This window comes from Topomyia yanbarensis, chromosome 2 (assembly GCF_030247195.1).
Source record: "Topomyia yanbarensis strain Yona2022 chromosome 2, ASM3024719v1, whole genome shotgun sequence".
Classification (NCBI taxonomy): Eukaryota; Metazoa; Arthropoda; class Insecta; order Diptera; family Culicidae; genus Topomyia; species Topomyia yanbarensis.
Genome location: NC_080671.1, coordinates 88,962,571 through 88,978,026, shown reverse-complemented (window position 1 = coordinate 88,978,026; position 15,456 = coordinate 88,962,571). Strand labels below are relative to the sequence as shown.

The 15,456-nt window shown below is 34.1% G+C and overlaps 1 protein-coding gene across 10 annotated transcripts in view; it reads left to right on the top strand.

Moving 5' to 3' along the window:
- Positions 1-12,919, top strand: part of LOC131678789 (dnaJ protein homolog 1) — a 276,420-nt gene extending 263,501 nt beyond the window's left edge. For all 10 annotated transcript variants that reach the window (XM_058959090.1, XM_058959087.1, XM_058959089.1 and 7 more), the window contains one exon: positions 12,072-12,919. In XM_058959090.1, coding sequence (XP_058815073.1) covers positions 12,072-12,308 — 237 coding nt within the window. In that variant the 3' untranslated portion in view covers positions 12,309-12,919. The remainder of the gene's footprint in view (positions 1-12,071) is intronic.
- The last annotated feature ends 2,537 nt before the right edge of the window (positions 12,920-15,456 follow it).

The following is a 15,456-nucleotide window of genomic DNA, read 5'->3' as shown; positions in this document are numbered from 1 at the left end:
CGTTCGAGCAGAAGTTCTGTTTATGCCGATAAGACACATGATGTTTTTGTGAAATACGACACAACCTTTTTTTCTGTTCCTTTTTTTTCGTACATAAGTATTTCCTGTAAATCGTTCTCAGATAGTTTTATTGTATAAAATACAGTTATCGAATTTTTTTTTCAAAAATGCTGCATACAAAAACTATTCCGCTCTTTTAAAATATTACGCTTGAATCAAAATAATTTCATTTCTTGTAAATAGAATTGTATCCCTAATTTTAAAACACCGGTGAAAGTTTTCATAAATATTTGATCCCCCTTTTGTGTACCAAACCATATTGTTAGTTTTAAGATAACTGTAAATATTTCCTAAAAACTATTACTATTGAATTCCTTGTTTTAAAATTTTTCACAAAACAAATTTTTTTACCCCCTCTCTTGTAGAATCTTATTTCTAGTCTTAAGATAGCTGTAAAATTTTTCTCTTTCATAAAAAAAAAAATTCAACATTGTAACCTCCTAGTTTTAAATGTAAAATGTAAAAACAAAAGAATTTGGCACCGCCAAGCTAACGCATTTGTGCCTATCAAATAAACGAAATGAATAAAAAAAAATAATTTCATTGACTGTGGAAAATGTTTAGTCTTCCATGCCGGTGAAACGTGAAAAGTTTCATCAGAATCAAAGTGGAATTCCTCCATTGCGAAGACCTGGGAAGATTTTCTTCAAAATATGCAAATAGAACGTATTTTGACATGTATTCTTTGAGAACTTACGGATTATTACGCAATGCCCAGGTCATGTAGACTCACTTCAATAGTGTCATCGTCTATGTATACTAGGATATATACATTCGAAGGAGTGTTTCAAGTTGCTCTGCGTCTCGAGCAAATTCTTATGAGTTCAAATACCAAACAGCCCCCTCACAGACATTGTCCTAAATCGTTTACTAGAGTCAATTGGTAGGGTGATGAGCCCATTTGCACCATGTTTCTATTATCACTCTACCCATTTGAAGCCGTTGGTTAGAGCAGTGTCTGCCATCTTTGTTCAACGCATTGAGTCAAATGGTAGCGCAACAATAGGGGCACTCGATTCGAGTTTTCGTTGCGCTCAAACTAGAGAATTTTACTTTTTTCACCGCATCAGTGTTATTATATTGGTTCTTAGCAACGAAGCAAAGCTGTTGATGTCAATTTTTACGCATTCCATTGATTGTTGTGCGAGAAATTAACGAATTAGTGAGGCACCGTGCTTAGTATGGTGAAAATAGGCACTTTACCCTATATAAGATTCGGCCCTCCGGGCTTCGAAAAAAAGTTTGAGCGAATTCTATACTTTTCTTTTATACAAAATGTAAAAACAACAAAAATTATAACATTTTGTGGACAAAATTGTAATGATTTTCGTTCAGTCCTCCAGGTCAGGTTATTCTTTCGGAGTTGAAACTAATTGATCGATGTTATCTATCCCTCATTAAAACACTTCATTACTTCGGACCTTCGTGGTTTTGTAAGAAAGCACTCGACAACTACTAATCTGTCGTGTCGTCGCAGATTAAAAAATTTGAAAAACAACAACAGATCGATGTGGTGTACATCGGAAGCTGTCGACTTGCTGTGGAAAAGCTAAGGCGGGCTGGCTGACTAATTGGATCTCGTCGTACCTTGCGAACCGTAGCGCCTCGGTGCAACTTGGAGCTACACTCGCGGATCCTTTCAACATTACATCGGGCGTTCCTCAAGGGAGTCAACTCGGACCTGTTCTTCTAGTGCTCTTTGTGAACGACCTCTGCAATGAGTTGTTGTCGTCTAATGTCATGTATGCTGACCATCGGAAAATTTAACGGGTTACAACAACTATGATAGACTGTTGTGCATTGCAAATGGACGTCGATAGGATTATCGACTGGAATGAAAGTGAATATTCAAAAAATCAGCACAATCACCTTTACACGAGTACATTCTACAATTGTGTTCGAATGCTCTATGTGTTATGCTCCCGTAGTACGAGTCGTCAAAGACCGTGGTGTCATTCTCGACTGTAAGCTACACTTTAAGCGCGACTCAGACGATACATCAGCTTCCGTCAACGTTAACGGAACGTCACCGTTCCGTCAGGATAAGTTAAATACTTTTCTCTTGCGCCCGTTCACACGTGCCGTACGTCAAAACGTGCCGTTCCGTTGACGTTGTGTGTGAATGCCTCCATTTAACTGCAAGTAACTTATCCTGACGGAACGGTGACGTTCCGTTGACGTTGACGGAAGCTGATGTATCGTATGAATCGTCCTTTACTGTACACTGCTCTTCCGTTATAACTAAAACCTACGCTGTAGTTGGGATCACCAGTCGCAACACCCGCGATTTCAATGATATGTATTGTCTAAAACTACTATACATTACACTGGTTTGCAGCATTCTAGAATATGGAGTTACTATTAGGGCTCCGTATCACACCGTACACATTAATCGTATCGCATGGGGACAGAATAACTTGCTCAAGTTTTCACTTCATCGCTTATCTTACCCTGGCAAAATCGATTCCAGCTTCCTCCATACAAAGATCACAGTGCTCTCATCAATCTCCCTACGCTGCGGAACAGACAAATCTTTCCGCAACGACTTTTCATTTTCGGCCTGCTGACAGACAACGTAGATTCTCCTGCGCTTCTAGCAAAACTTGACCTCAACGTTCCGGGAAGATCTTTCTGGAGAATTGTTTTTTTCCGACGTTCAACACATCGCACTCAGTTCGGCCAGAATAATCCTTTGGATGTGCCCGTCATTTGTTTGATTTTAACATTAGTAAAAAATCGTTTAAATTAAGCATTGGTTTACATTAGTCAAAGTCTATGCGATGTAAAATTTTAATAGTAGACAATACAATACAAATTAAATAATTAAAAATTATCCACAGTTGGAAGCCATACCCTAACTACCGATAAATCATAGATTTTTTTGCTACTGTAAAAGTTTATTTTCATTGGGAAACCCAAGATTATAATAATCGTTTGTTATCATGACGCTGATTTGGTGCGGCGTATTCCATAAATTGGCGAGATTATTACCTCTTCATTATCTGTTTGTACACAGTGTAATACGGTTGCGATTGCGATTGAGATACGAACCATGATTGGAAATACCATCGACGTGTAAAATAGGCATGCGGCGGTTGGAAAGATGTCAGAAACGACTTCTACTTGCAGGTTGACGGAGGTGTGAAAAAACGTTTTATGAAATACGTAGGTTCATTTGCGTTTAGAAGATACTCAAAATTGAGTACAGAAAAGTGAATGAGTAAGCATGACATCCAATACTAATCAACGAAAGAAATTGCTAATCGCGATCAAATCAATCTGATGTACGTACAAGTGAAACATGATCACTATTATCATTCAGTATCCATCGGTCCTCCGACTCCTTTTTCATAAATGGCTAATCTACCTCCGCTTCAAACTGCTCACCAACCGCTCAGATTAAGTGCCCCTAGGCAACCAAGAAGGGTTCGAGTTGAAACCTGTCCTCCGCTGTCGACATCCATCCAGCTACAATAGAAATCAATCACTTTACCACATTATATGACAGCTGCTGCACCTCGGCTATACCTAATTATTCCTCAATTCAAACAATTTAATTTTTCAATTAAACTGGCATGGCATGGCATGTCGATCGTGCAACATGACGTTTTGCAGGCAAGTATCGAACTAACTGCGGACAAGAAGTTTTCACGTGTGATCATCGAAAGATTGGATCGCACCAACCCTTGCCCGCTGCAGTTGGGCTGTCTCGTAAGCACGTAGCCCAGTTTGTTCGCTACCCGTATTTGGTGACATTTGATCAGCCTAGCAGAGCAGCGCCGAGAGCCACGCATTAAACATCTGGTCGTGGAATAACTCTCCCATATTGGGAAAACGGCGCATGAACGCGCGAATCGGGTCCAAGCTCTGCACGAAAGGCTGCTCACATCTCGCAGGCCGGCTGGAGTGGAGTGAACAATTTTAATTGAATTTCGCTACAAAAATAAAGCAATCACAACCAGCACCTTGTGTTGTGCTGTTTTCGGACCGATGAAATAATAAACGTGTCCAAGTGAAGGCGGCTGCATTCTCGGCACACTCATGCCAGCTTCTCATGTGTATGTGTCGTAACAGATGTCATCGTTTGGCGTACCAGAGGCGATTTCGAATTGTTGTTTTTTTGGATTCGTTTTGAGAAGCCTTCAGCTAGAATTAATAGCTGGGCAGGGTGTTTACATGGGAGTTAATTGATCATTCGGAGGTGATAGAGTATAATATTTGGAGGGAAAACATTCTACACTTTCTGTCAAAGCTGAACTGTTTCGGAGTGATTAACTTTTACTACAACTGACTTGAATTAGTTATGAAATTTGCGTTTCGACTTCGTCTCATACGAATTCAACATTAACTTAGTGACAGGACTAAGCTAGCATTGGGTTGACTCCAGGGGCGGATCCAGAAAAAAAATTCGGGGTTTAGAAATTTCGATTCTAAAATGAACATTGCATAATACGTAATATGCGAAAACCTCATTTAATGAAAATCAGTATTGGTGGTCAAATTTGGTTTGATAAGCTAATTTAAAATTTCTCAACAAGTTGAAAATTTTTGGGAGGGACCCTCCCCCTGGATCCGCCACTGGCTAGCTCAAAAAAAAACGAAAACACTCTTTGTGTTTCTGAGCAAACTCCTAGGTGCTGCGTGATTTCCCGCAAGAAAAGAAGTTCCGATTAAGCTGGTGAGAATTACGTTTTGGACGAGTTTCTTTTAGCACAACATTCGCAAACTAACACGGTTTTTGCATTTATTCGTCGTTTGAATGCAAAGAACTGCGAAGATTTTTGGAAAAGTGAGAAAGATGGATCTTGAAGGTTCCTTTTGGCCCGCTATTCAACAATATTGGTGTTTTTCGACCAGGACTAACGAATAGACGCCGAATATCGCTATCGGAGGCCATTTTGAAAACCAAGAAGGTGACAACCGGTTTGTCAGAATTCTGTTAAACCTAATCAATATGAATATTTTCAGAGCGGGCTTGACAAGTGTATGATAGAAATCAATGTCTGAGTCGATTTTTTAAAATAAAATTGCGTCAATCGAGTCAAAAAGCTGACAATTGACATCCACTATCTTTCCGTCATTGCAATTTTTTAAAAAATTCTAACGTTATCGCGGTTGTAGAGAATTGTGCTACACCATATTGATTGGATATTAAAGAATTCTGCTAAACCGGAGGTCCCCATCTTTGTTCTCAACATAGTGTCAGATAGCGGCATTGGATGTTTACTCAAGTCGTCCCAAAAATATCCTTATTGATTGGGTTTGGGAGAATTCTGTTAATCCGGAATTCGCCACCTTTGTTTTCAAAATAGTCTCTGATATTGATATTTGGCGTCTACTAGCCCGTTCAAAAAATATCCATTTTGGTTGGTTTTAAAGATTTCGGCCATCTTGGTTTTAAAATGATCTCATGATTGATTTGACGTCTAATCTTTACGCACATTCCAAAAATACCCATATTGATAATTTTTTTTAGAAATTTGCACTAAACCAGAAGTCGCCATCTTGGTTTTCAAAATGGCTTCAGACATCGTTATTTTGTGTCTATTCATCAAACCCGTTCCAAAAACACGCATATTGAGTGGGTTTTAGAGAATTCCGCTAAACCGGAAGTCGCCATGTCTGTTTTCAAAATAGCGTCAGGCATCAAAATTTTACATCTACTCGTTTGTCAATTTCCAAAAATACCTATATTGTTGAATTACGAGTCAAAAGGATTCTTCAAAACCGCCTTTCCCACTTTTTCAAACATCTTCTAAGTTCTTTGCATTCAAAAGTACTATTTTCGCAAACCCGTATTATTTGCATAATACCAACGTTACGATTTGCTGAAACTTGCAGGCTGGCAACGTGAAAATGATACTCTTAAAATGTATAAAAACCACCCAAACCAGATTACAAAATTCTGTAAAATTTCCAGAATTTTGTAAAATTTGCGAAATTTGGTACAAATTTTGCACAATTCACGGAATTTTCTACAATTTGCTAAATTTTGTAAAATTTACAGTTTTGTAGAATTTACAAATTTTGGAAAATTTACGAAATTTTGTAAAATTTACGAAATTCTGAAAAATTATCGAAATTCTGAAAAATTATCGAAATTTTGTGAAATTTACAAAATTTTGCAAAATCTACGAAATTTTGAAATATTTACGAAATTTTGTCACATTTATGAAATTTTGGAAAATTTTTCCAATCTTGCAAAAGTTTCGAAATTTTGTAAAATTGAAAATGTTTTTAAAATTTAGAAAATTTTGCAAAAATTACAGAATTTTGTAAAATTTACACAGTCTTGCGAATGTTACAAGAATTTTGCGAAATTTAAAAAAAATTTATTTCTTACCAAATTTAACATTTTGTTTTTGCATTTGTCAATTTTCAAAATTTCGTGAATTAAACAAAAAATTTCAAAATTCCGTTAATTCTACAACATTTTACAACAACAACAAGCATGGCGAAGTTTTGTAAATTTTACGAATGCGTGAGTTTTACAAAATTTCGTAAATTTTACAAAATTTCGATGATTTTCCACAATTCACAAAATTTTATATTGTTTACAATGCAATTTTGTAAAATTCACAATTTTGTAATTTTTACGAAATATTGTTAAATTTACAAAATTTTGTAAAATTTTTAAAGCTGTGCAAAAATTTTCGAAATTTGGCAGAGTTTACAAAATTTTGTGAAATCTTCAAAAAAAATTCATAATTGAAATTTTTGTAAAATTTTCAAAATTTTGTGAAATTTACAAAATTTTGTGAAATTTACAAAACTTTGTAAGATCTACAGATTTTGCGAAATTTAAAAAATCTTGTGATTTTTACCAGAATTTTGTGAAATTCACAAAATTTTGTGATGTTGACAAGAGTTCGTTTTTGCAAAATATCGTGAATTTTACAAAATTTTGTAAATTGTACAAGATTTCGTAAATTTTACAAGATATTGTACATTTTGAGAATTTGACATATTTTGCGAAAATTTTATATTTTGTTTTTGCATTTGTCAATTTTTAAAATTTTGCAAGATTTCGTACATTTAGAAAATTCTGAAAAATTTACAAGATTCCGTTAATTTTGCAAAATTATATAAGTTTGGCGATGTTTCGTAAATTTTGTAAATTTTTTGGAACCGTAAATTTTACAAAACCTCGTTCATTGTACAACATTTTGCAAATAGTGCAAATTTTTAAAATCTTACGAAATTTCGTAATTTTTACAAAATTTATTGAGTTTCACAAAATTTTTAAAAAAATCATTCACAAAATTTTGATGATTTAACAAAAATTCGTTAATTTTACAAAATTTCGTAATATTTACAAAATTTTGAAAATTTTCCATAATTTTACAAAATTCTAAAATTTAACAAAGTTTTGTAAATTTTACAAATTAAATTGGATGCAATTAAGCAAATTTTATAAAATAAGTATTTTACAAAATTGTGTGAATTTTACAGAATGTAGAAAATTTTATAAAATTTCGTGATTTTTGCAAAATTTTAGGATGTTTCATAAATTATTCCGATATTCGTAAATTTTACAAAATTTCGTAAATATTTTAAAATTTCGTTAATTGTATTAAAATTTTGTAAATTGTGCATAATTTCGTGAATTACATAAAATTAAGGTTTTCCCAACTTGTACAAAATTAAAAGAATTGTAAATTTTCCAAAATTTCGTACATTTCACAAAATTTCGTGGATTTCCAAATATTTCGGTTTTTTCATTAATTTTGTAAAATTTCGTGAATGCACAATTTGTAATTTTTTTTCTAAAATGAGCGAAATACTGTAAAATTTACTAAATTTTGTAAATGTTTGTAATTTTGCACGAATTATAAAATTTTACACAATTCACAATTATTTGCACAATTTACAAAAAAAATTGTAAAATGCATGAAATTTTGAAAAACTTGCAAAATTTTCTAATATGTACGAAATTTTCTAACATTTATAAAATTTTGCAAGATATGAAAGATTTGCAAAATTCGCAAAATTTTATAAAGTTTACGATTTTTTTAAAATCTTCGAAATTTTGTAATATTAACGAAAGTTTGTATCCATTAAAACATTAATATTACAAATTTTGCGAATTTGCAATTCCAAAAATAATTGTAAATCATACTAAAATTCGTTATTTTGCAAAATATTTTGAACAAAATTTGGAAAATTTCGCAAAATTTTGCAAATTTTACAAGAAATTGTAATATTTACGAAATATTGTAAGTTGTGCAATATTTCGTATACTGTACGAAATCTCGTAAATTGTGAAAAAATCGTTTATTGTACAAATTTTCGTTGATTGTGCGAAATTCGGTAAAATTTCCAAAATGCTGTAAAAGTCACGGTTTTCTGTAACATTTATTAAAATTTTGTAATATTGCCAAAATTTTGTAAAAATTGCCAAATTTCCTAAAATTTTTCGAAGCGTTGTACAATTTGCGAAATTTTGTATATTTTACAAAATCATGTACAAATTATGAAATCTTTGAAAAATTCACGAAATTTTGTACAGTTTACAAAACTATGCACAATTTTCGAATTTTTTTTTTATAATGTAAGAAATTTTGTACAATTTACGAAATGTCGTTTTATTCGTAAAATTTACAAAATTAGCAAAATTTTGTAAAATTAACAAAATGTAAATTTTACCAAATTATATAACATATAAAAAAATTGTAATTTCACAAAATTTTGTAAATTTTACCAAATTATATAACATATAATAAATTGCACAAAATTTTGTAAATTTTTTAAAATCCCAATTTACAATTTACAGAATTTTGTAAGATTTACCAAATTTTGTAAATTTTAGTAGATTTCGTAAATTTTTTAAATTTTGTGAATTTTGTAAAATTTCGCTAATTCCAAAATTTTGGAAATATGACAAAATTGTGCAAATTGTGCAATATTTCGTAGATTTTACAAAATTTTTTAAATTAAAGATTTTGCAAACTGGTAAAATTTTTCATTTTTTTGCTTTATTTTTCTTTAAATTTTCTTTGTTTCATTGATTTTTTTAAATTTATTCTTGTTATTTGAGATATTATTCGTGCTGGACTAAATACTTGGTTCATCACACCTCTAGTTGGGTGTCTACTTCGCATGAGTTCTGCAAACTAATGAATAATCCAACAGTGATATGTGTGTGAAATGTCCCATCTCACTGCTAGGTGCATTAATCGGTTTTGTCTTTCTCATATGGAAAGGTTATGCAATCGTTCGGAATTTCGGTTTTTAACCAAAGCCCGGTGGGCCGAGTTTCTTGTAGCAATCGACTTAATTCGTCGAGATCGTAAAATGTCTGTATGTGTGTGTCTATATGTATATATAAATGTTCTCAAAGATGGCTGAGGCGATTTCACCATCGCCATAGGTCAGTATTGAATTTCATTTGGATTGGAGCTCTGGTTCTGTAATTACGGGTTGGAGAGTGCGGTCTCACAGCAAATCCTCATTTAATGATGTTATAAATATTAAAATGCAACATTTTATGGTTTTGTCGGGTCTAGTTCACTAATGACTAACCAAAGTAGCTTTGACCACATTTGCCACTTATGACGATTCTTGATATCCCCGGGGAACTCGCCAAGTTCCTATACTACTGTTATACCTATTTCCCAGCGAATTCTTGCCCGAATTTTACAAAACTGATTTCAAATAAAAGACTCTGCGATCCCATTGACTGCCAATGAATTAAATTCACTTCTGACTTTTGGTTCCGGAGTTATGGATTGGTTATTGCGGTCACATAGGAATTGGTTATATAAATCGATACAATCGTAATACATCAGAGGTTCAAAATATTTTGAAATGGACATCAAATTTCTTCAACTTGCAGGTCTAGATCACAGATGGCCAATAAAACAGTCTTTGAGTATATATTTTCCACTACCTACAATTTCGGAAGCTCCTAGGCTCGGGCATATTCCAGAATGCAAGTCAAATCGGTTATTCAGTCCGGTAATGACTGAATCGATTTTCTCATACCACGTCTCAAATCAAAAGTGTAATATGCAGCTGGGTGTTGCACCGCCCTCTCTTACCTTTACCCCTATCTCTTCATCACCCCCCTCCCTTCAATCACCATCACACCCCCATTCCCTTCATCCACCCAGCATTCAAAAATAAGATAGGGGATTTCTGACGCATTCTTCCCTATCACTTCATTAACCCCTCCCTCTCCTTCCAAACCCATTCCCACCGCAATCCAAAATAGGATTACATGAAGATACCATTAAACTCGTGCTGATTAAGGGGTACATACCTTTTTGTGCGAAAACTGTCAAGAAAGTTTGAATTTACATGAAGCCTTACAGCAATGATTTCATTACATCAAACTTATAGTATTTTAGTAGCGTTTTTTTCGTTGAAATAAACAAGCATAAGTTTATAGAAAAATATTGATGACTGGCGGAGTTATGGCTTTTTCCTAGAAACCATTTTTTTAAGAGGTTTGTGGTGATCATGATTGAAGATCAATAGATCAAGCGAAATCCCAAAACTCAAAATAATCCACTAGTATATTCCTCGTACTTTAACGATTAGTTGAATAAATAATATTTTTTTCTGCATTCGGGAACGTTTTTCCAAATAAATAGCCTTTTTAAGCTCTAAAAATTGCATTAAAAAATTCTCATCTACGAAGCAAACAATTATGCATAAAAAAGGAACCGTTAAGATACTAGAAAAATTAATTACCATCAATTGAAAAAAAAAATTGAAAAAAATTGGTTGAGTGGTTTTTTGGCAATCGTGATCATGGAAAAACCATTTTTGGAAAAACGACATTTAGAGATAATCGAGTTTAAAATTTCAAGTTATCATTGCTCTCGGCAGACCAAGTGCACTTGGAAGCGCTATATCATTCGATCTATTTCTCGGATCACTTTAAAAATTTGGAAACATATTCCTGCTTTCAGATAAAGTAATAAAAAAATTTGACATTTTTTAAAAAAGTATGCAACCCTTTAAGCTAATTAAATATTATACTTTTTTATTTTTCCACAATTATATTGAACTTAATCAGCTAGTGAATCGTAAATTGGATAAATTAGAAAGGCCACTACGTTGATTAAAATAGGTTTTTTTCTCATTTAACTGAGTAATTACACATTAAGTAGTACATGCTCTATATTATTGATTAAACGTCAATTATTTCATGTGATTTCACCATATGTCATCATAGGCATAACAATATTATGGCTTGATTTTTGTGTTAAAAGGCGACGAAACCAGAAGTCCCTGCTTTATTTATTGATTCTTATGCATTTTCCGGTATTGGCACATTGTTGTTTTAAATTAATAAATTAGGTATTCCTGCTTCCATGTCGTAAGAAGCGACAAAAAGGACTTTGTATACTTCATTTCCTGCATCTTTTAGATTTTTTAGTTTTTTTGTGCAAAATTAATAAATTAATTCAGATCATTTTCGTGAAATTGCTAGTACGTCCGTCATACAAAGTGAGGTTTTTAGCACAGTGAATGATTAATGCTTATTTTGTACTGTTGATCCTTTTGAACAGTTATCGAAACTGATAGCATTTTTTAATGAAATGTTTTACCATTCCCTTAGGTTACGACAATCAATAATACTCAAAAATCAGCTTGAAAGGAATTGGAACTGGTTAACGATTATTCGTTTCTAGCCACGAAGTACAAGAGGTAGTTTGCATGCAAGTCATGAATGCATGTGTGCCAATATAAGTTTCGCACACAGTGAAGATTTCGCATAGTGAAGATAATTCTATTCTTGCACAAATTTAATTTATTGTTAGACTGCTTGACACAATCTGTACCATGTATTTACATATCACTAATTGATTGCGTCCTGACATCCTTGGCGGAATAATTGTGATCATATCAATCATATATTTTGATAAGATGTTTCGGATGGATTTAACCCATCAGAGGTGGAACGCTAAACATTGTGTATATTTTATTCGAGAGACTTTTTAAGTCTATGTTTTGACAGTTTCAATCATTCATCAACATTATTTTCTTTCTACAATTTTCAGGCTCTCTGCGGTGTGATCTTCGAGGTGCCCACGATGACCGGTGAGAAACTGCGCATCAGTACAAAGCAGGAGATCATCAAACCGAACACGGTCAAGCGGATCCAGGGCTACGGACTGCCATTCCCGAAGGAACCGACACGAAAAGGCGACCTGCTGGTGGCGTTCGACATCAAATTCCCGGACAAGCTGACACAACCGGAGAAGGAACTGCTGACCGATATGCTGCCGAATTCCTAGTTTCGTTGGCGGGTGTGGATCGAGGGACAACTCCTGCCCCCCCCCCCCCCCGCGCTCCAGGGGTTACTTTTCTTCGTGCAGTCCGTCTTCCATTGAGACCGGTCTTGAAATTTCATGTACTCTTTTCTGTTGAATGACTTACAACTTCCTCCTGCCGTTATGATACAGTCTACTGGTATTTATGTTTTGTAAAAAAATCAATTTTTATTTATCAACGTAACATCAAACTACGCACGAACGCTGCAAGTGTTTATTAGTTTACCTGTAAATATTAAACAGTCCAATGCTGCTCGCGAACAAATACAACCGGTATTGATTTTCGTTTGTTAATTTTAATTATCATCTGCATTTGAGGTCCTGATTTTTCTCCGTTGATCTTTTAATCCGTACCGTGCCCTGGAAATGTACTCCAGCGGTGGCAGTAATAAATATTGATATTTTGACCCCCTAGCTAAACCTACTCCCGGCATACTCAATTGTATAGGAAATAAAACATCTATTTGTAACAACACTGATGAAGATAATGCTGATGATTTTAATGAATATTAATAATATTTAATTTAAACTCGCGTTGTCTGATTCTTTAATAATATATATTCTATTATACAGTATGGTGTACGTGTAAATGGTTGGTAGGGCCTGAGTTTCTGACTGTTGAGTCCCTGGCGATTGCTGGTCGAATATCACACTTTCCATGACTTTTTCACGGGTGGTATGAAAAAATGACCACTCTCGGTTCGGTGCACTTCTAAATCGATTCCTAGTTCCAATAGGAGTGTCAACTCTAATTATGAACCAAGCTGATATTTCTATTTGCGGGGAAGGGTGTTTGAAGCTTGTATGGGATCTGGATCACTATTACTGCAAATAAAAATAGATAGTTTTAATGCCTAGTTACAACTTTGTCAATAACTACAAATCAATTCAGCTTTGTTAGAAGTCTTTAACTAAGTGATTTCTGTGCCAGTTTTGGAGTGAAAACGTACCTCAAGATGAAAAACGTGGATCATATCAAGAAGGAACTGGAATTCATTAACTAAAATCGGAGGACATCTACCAGGCATCGAGGCACAACAAAGAACTAGCGCGTCGTGGGTGCGCATACCATGATCACCTTAGAGGGCTTAAAATATGAGGCTGAGCATTATTATTGAAAGGTAAAATTCAAATCCTTGCGAAGTGACGTCAAGCAGTGCACAATTTGCCAAGCCTTCATGAAATCATCTAGTACATAGCAAGTATTGCCTCCAAACGGGCTGAAATCATGAAAATTCAGCAGCAGACATCCCCGGAAGTTATATTAAAAACGCTTTTAATCCACCTAACAGTGTGATGAGACATTTCTTATAACTCTTATCACTCTCTTCGGATATTATATCGTTTGAGAACATTTAGAACTTGATGTTTCGCGATGTTTTTGATAACACATACTACATGGGATAGTGGCAGGACTCAGAGAATCGCTCAAATCAGCATAGGACAACATCAGTGCTAGAAATCTCAAACCAAATCAATGGGAAAGCGAAAAAATGTCCCATAAAATAGACATTCCAACGAATTATTGTTAATGCTCTGTTAATAAAATATCCAAATTGTGGTGGGAAAACTGAATTTTCCTAAAGGGGTTATTTATTTATCATTCGGATGTATGAAAAAAGCCTTGTGTTTACATTTGTGAATATCGCCCTTTTCACAAAAAAGCGTTGAAATGAAATCGCAGCTCCTGATATCACGTTATCTCTGAAGTGCCTGCGTGCATAGTTCCAAATTTTACTTCGACATCGACTATTTCTAAAGGTGACTTCCCAGTAGTATCCTTGATTTGAATTATTACCGCTAATCCTAATGTCAAAGAACAAATAAAAACCTCTCGAAAACGAACCGTTTGGGGAAATCATCATCATTACTGGAATTTTCATTTTCACGAAACTTTTCGATAGCCTTCCGTCACATGCGTTAATGCACTGGGTGCACAGTGCTCCGAAAATCTAGCGAAATCGTCTTAGGGCACCAGCGGGTCTAATTCAGAGCTATCTGCGCGGCGAGTTAAATCTGTAAAGAACACTAAAAATTATTTTCCATTCCATAATTTTCAGTTCAGCAATTCGAGAGATCGTACTCACCGCAAGCCATGAAAAATAGACTACGTTGTGAAGCGATGGTAACTCTTTATTAAAAAATCACGGTTAAATAAAAAATTAAACTATTAAAAAATTTCAAATAGTTTATAATTTTCACAAACTTATTAGGAAAAATTGTTTAATAAGCTTTCGTAATATTGTGTAGGACAAAAGCTGAAAATTTCAGTATTTTCTGTATCTGCAACATATAAACCCTTAGTAAACCAATTAATTGGTATACGAATTGGAATAGGTTCGCCAAATTTTGGAAAAAGTCTATAAAATAACCTCTTGAAAGCTACCTAAAAATTGTTGTAGTTCGATGCAATAAAAAAATCATATTTGGCAATACATATTTGGCTGATACAATTGGGGTGTCAATGTATTATAATAGATATTCAGCATTCGAAGAAGTTTCTTGTGAACGAGTGTAGAACGACTTTGTTTCTACTTACTTGAAGTCAGCGGCGTAGCCAGAAATTCGGTTTGGCGGGGGTTTGGTGAAAATCGATCTTACTGTCTAAACGGCATAATTCCGAAACCATAATTTTTGAAGTTTTAAAATTATGCAGAATTATTTTCCAGAAAACAGTAACAAGGTTCGTGTCTTTAGCGAATTTGTTGCGACTTTATTGTAGTCCTGAATATTAACCTGAGAAAATTCACCATAAATACTTCTTGGACAATATACCGTCAAAATTGTTTTATCAAATGATGCGCTGTTTAACGTTTGTAAAACTCATCGAAGATACTAAACCTCCGAAATTGGCGGTTTCAAAATGATGTTATCTTGACCTTAAATTACTGTTTTTAAACATTTGACCTATACATACAATTGGTCATACAACAAAAATCAAATGCTCATCAAAATCGATCAGAACCTGCTAGAGTCGAATGGAAATCGTCATTTTTCATAAATTTCTCTCTACATTCGGAAAGTGTTATCCTCGTTATTAATCATATTACGTTTTCGTCTCAACTCGACGCATTCCCAAAATAAAAACCTGTTTTAATCCATCTAGTGGTGC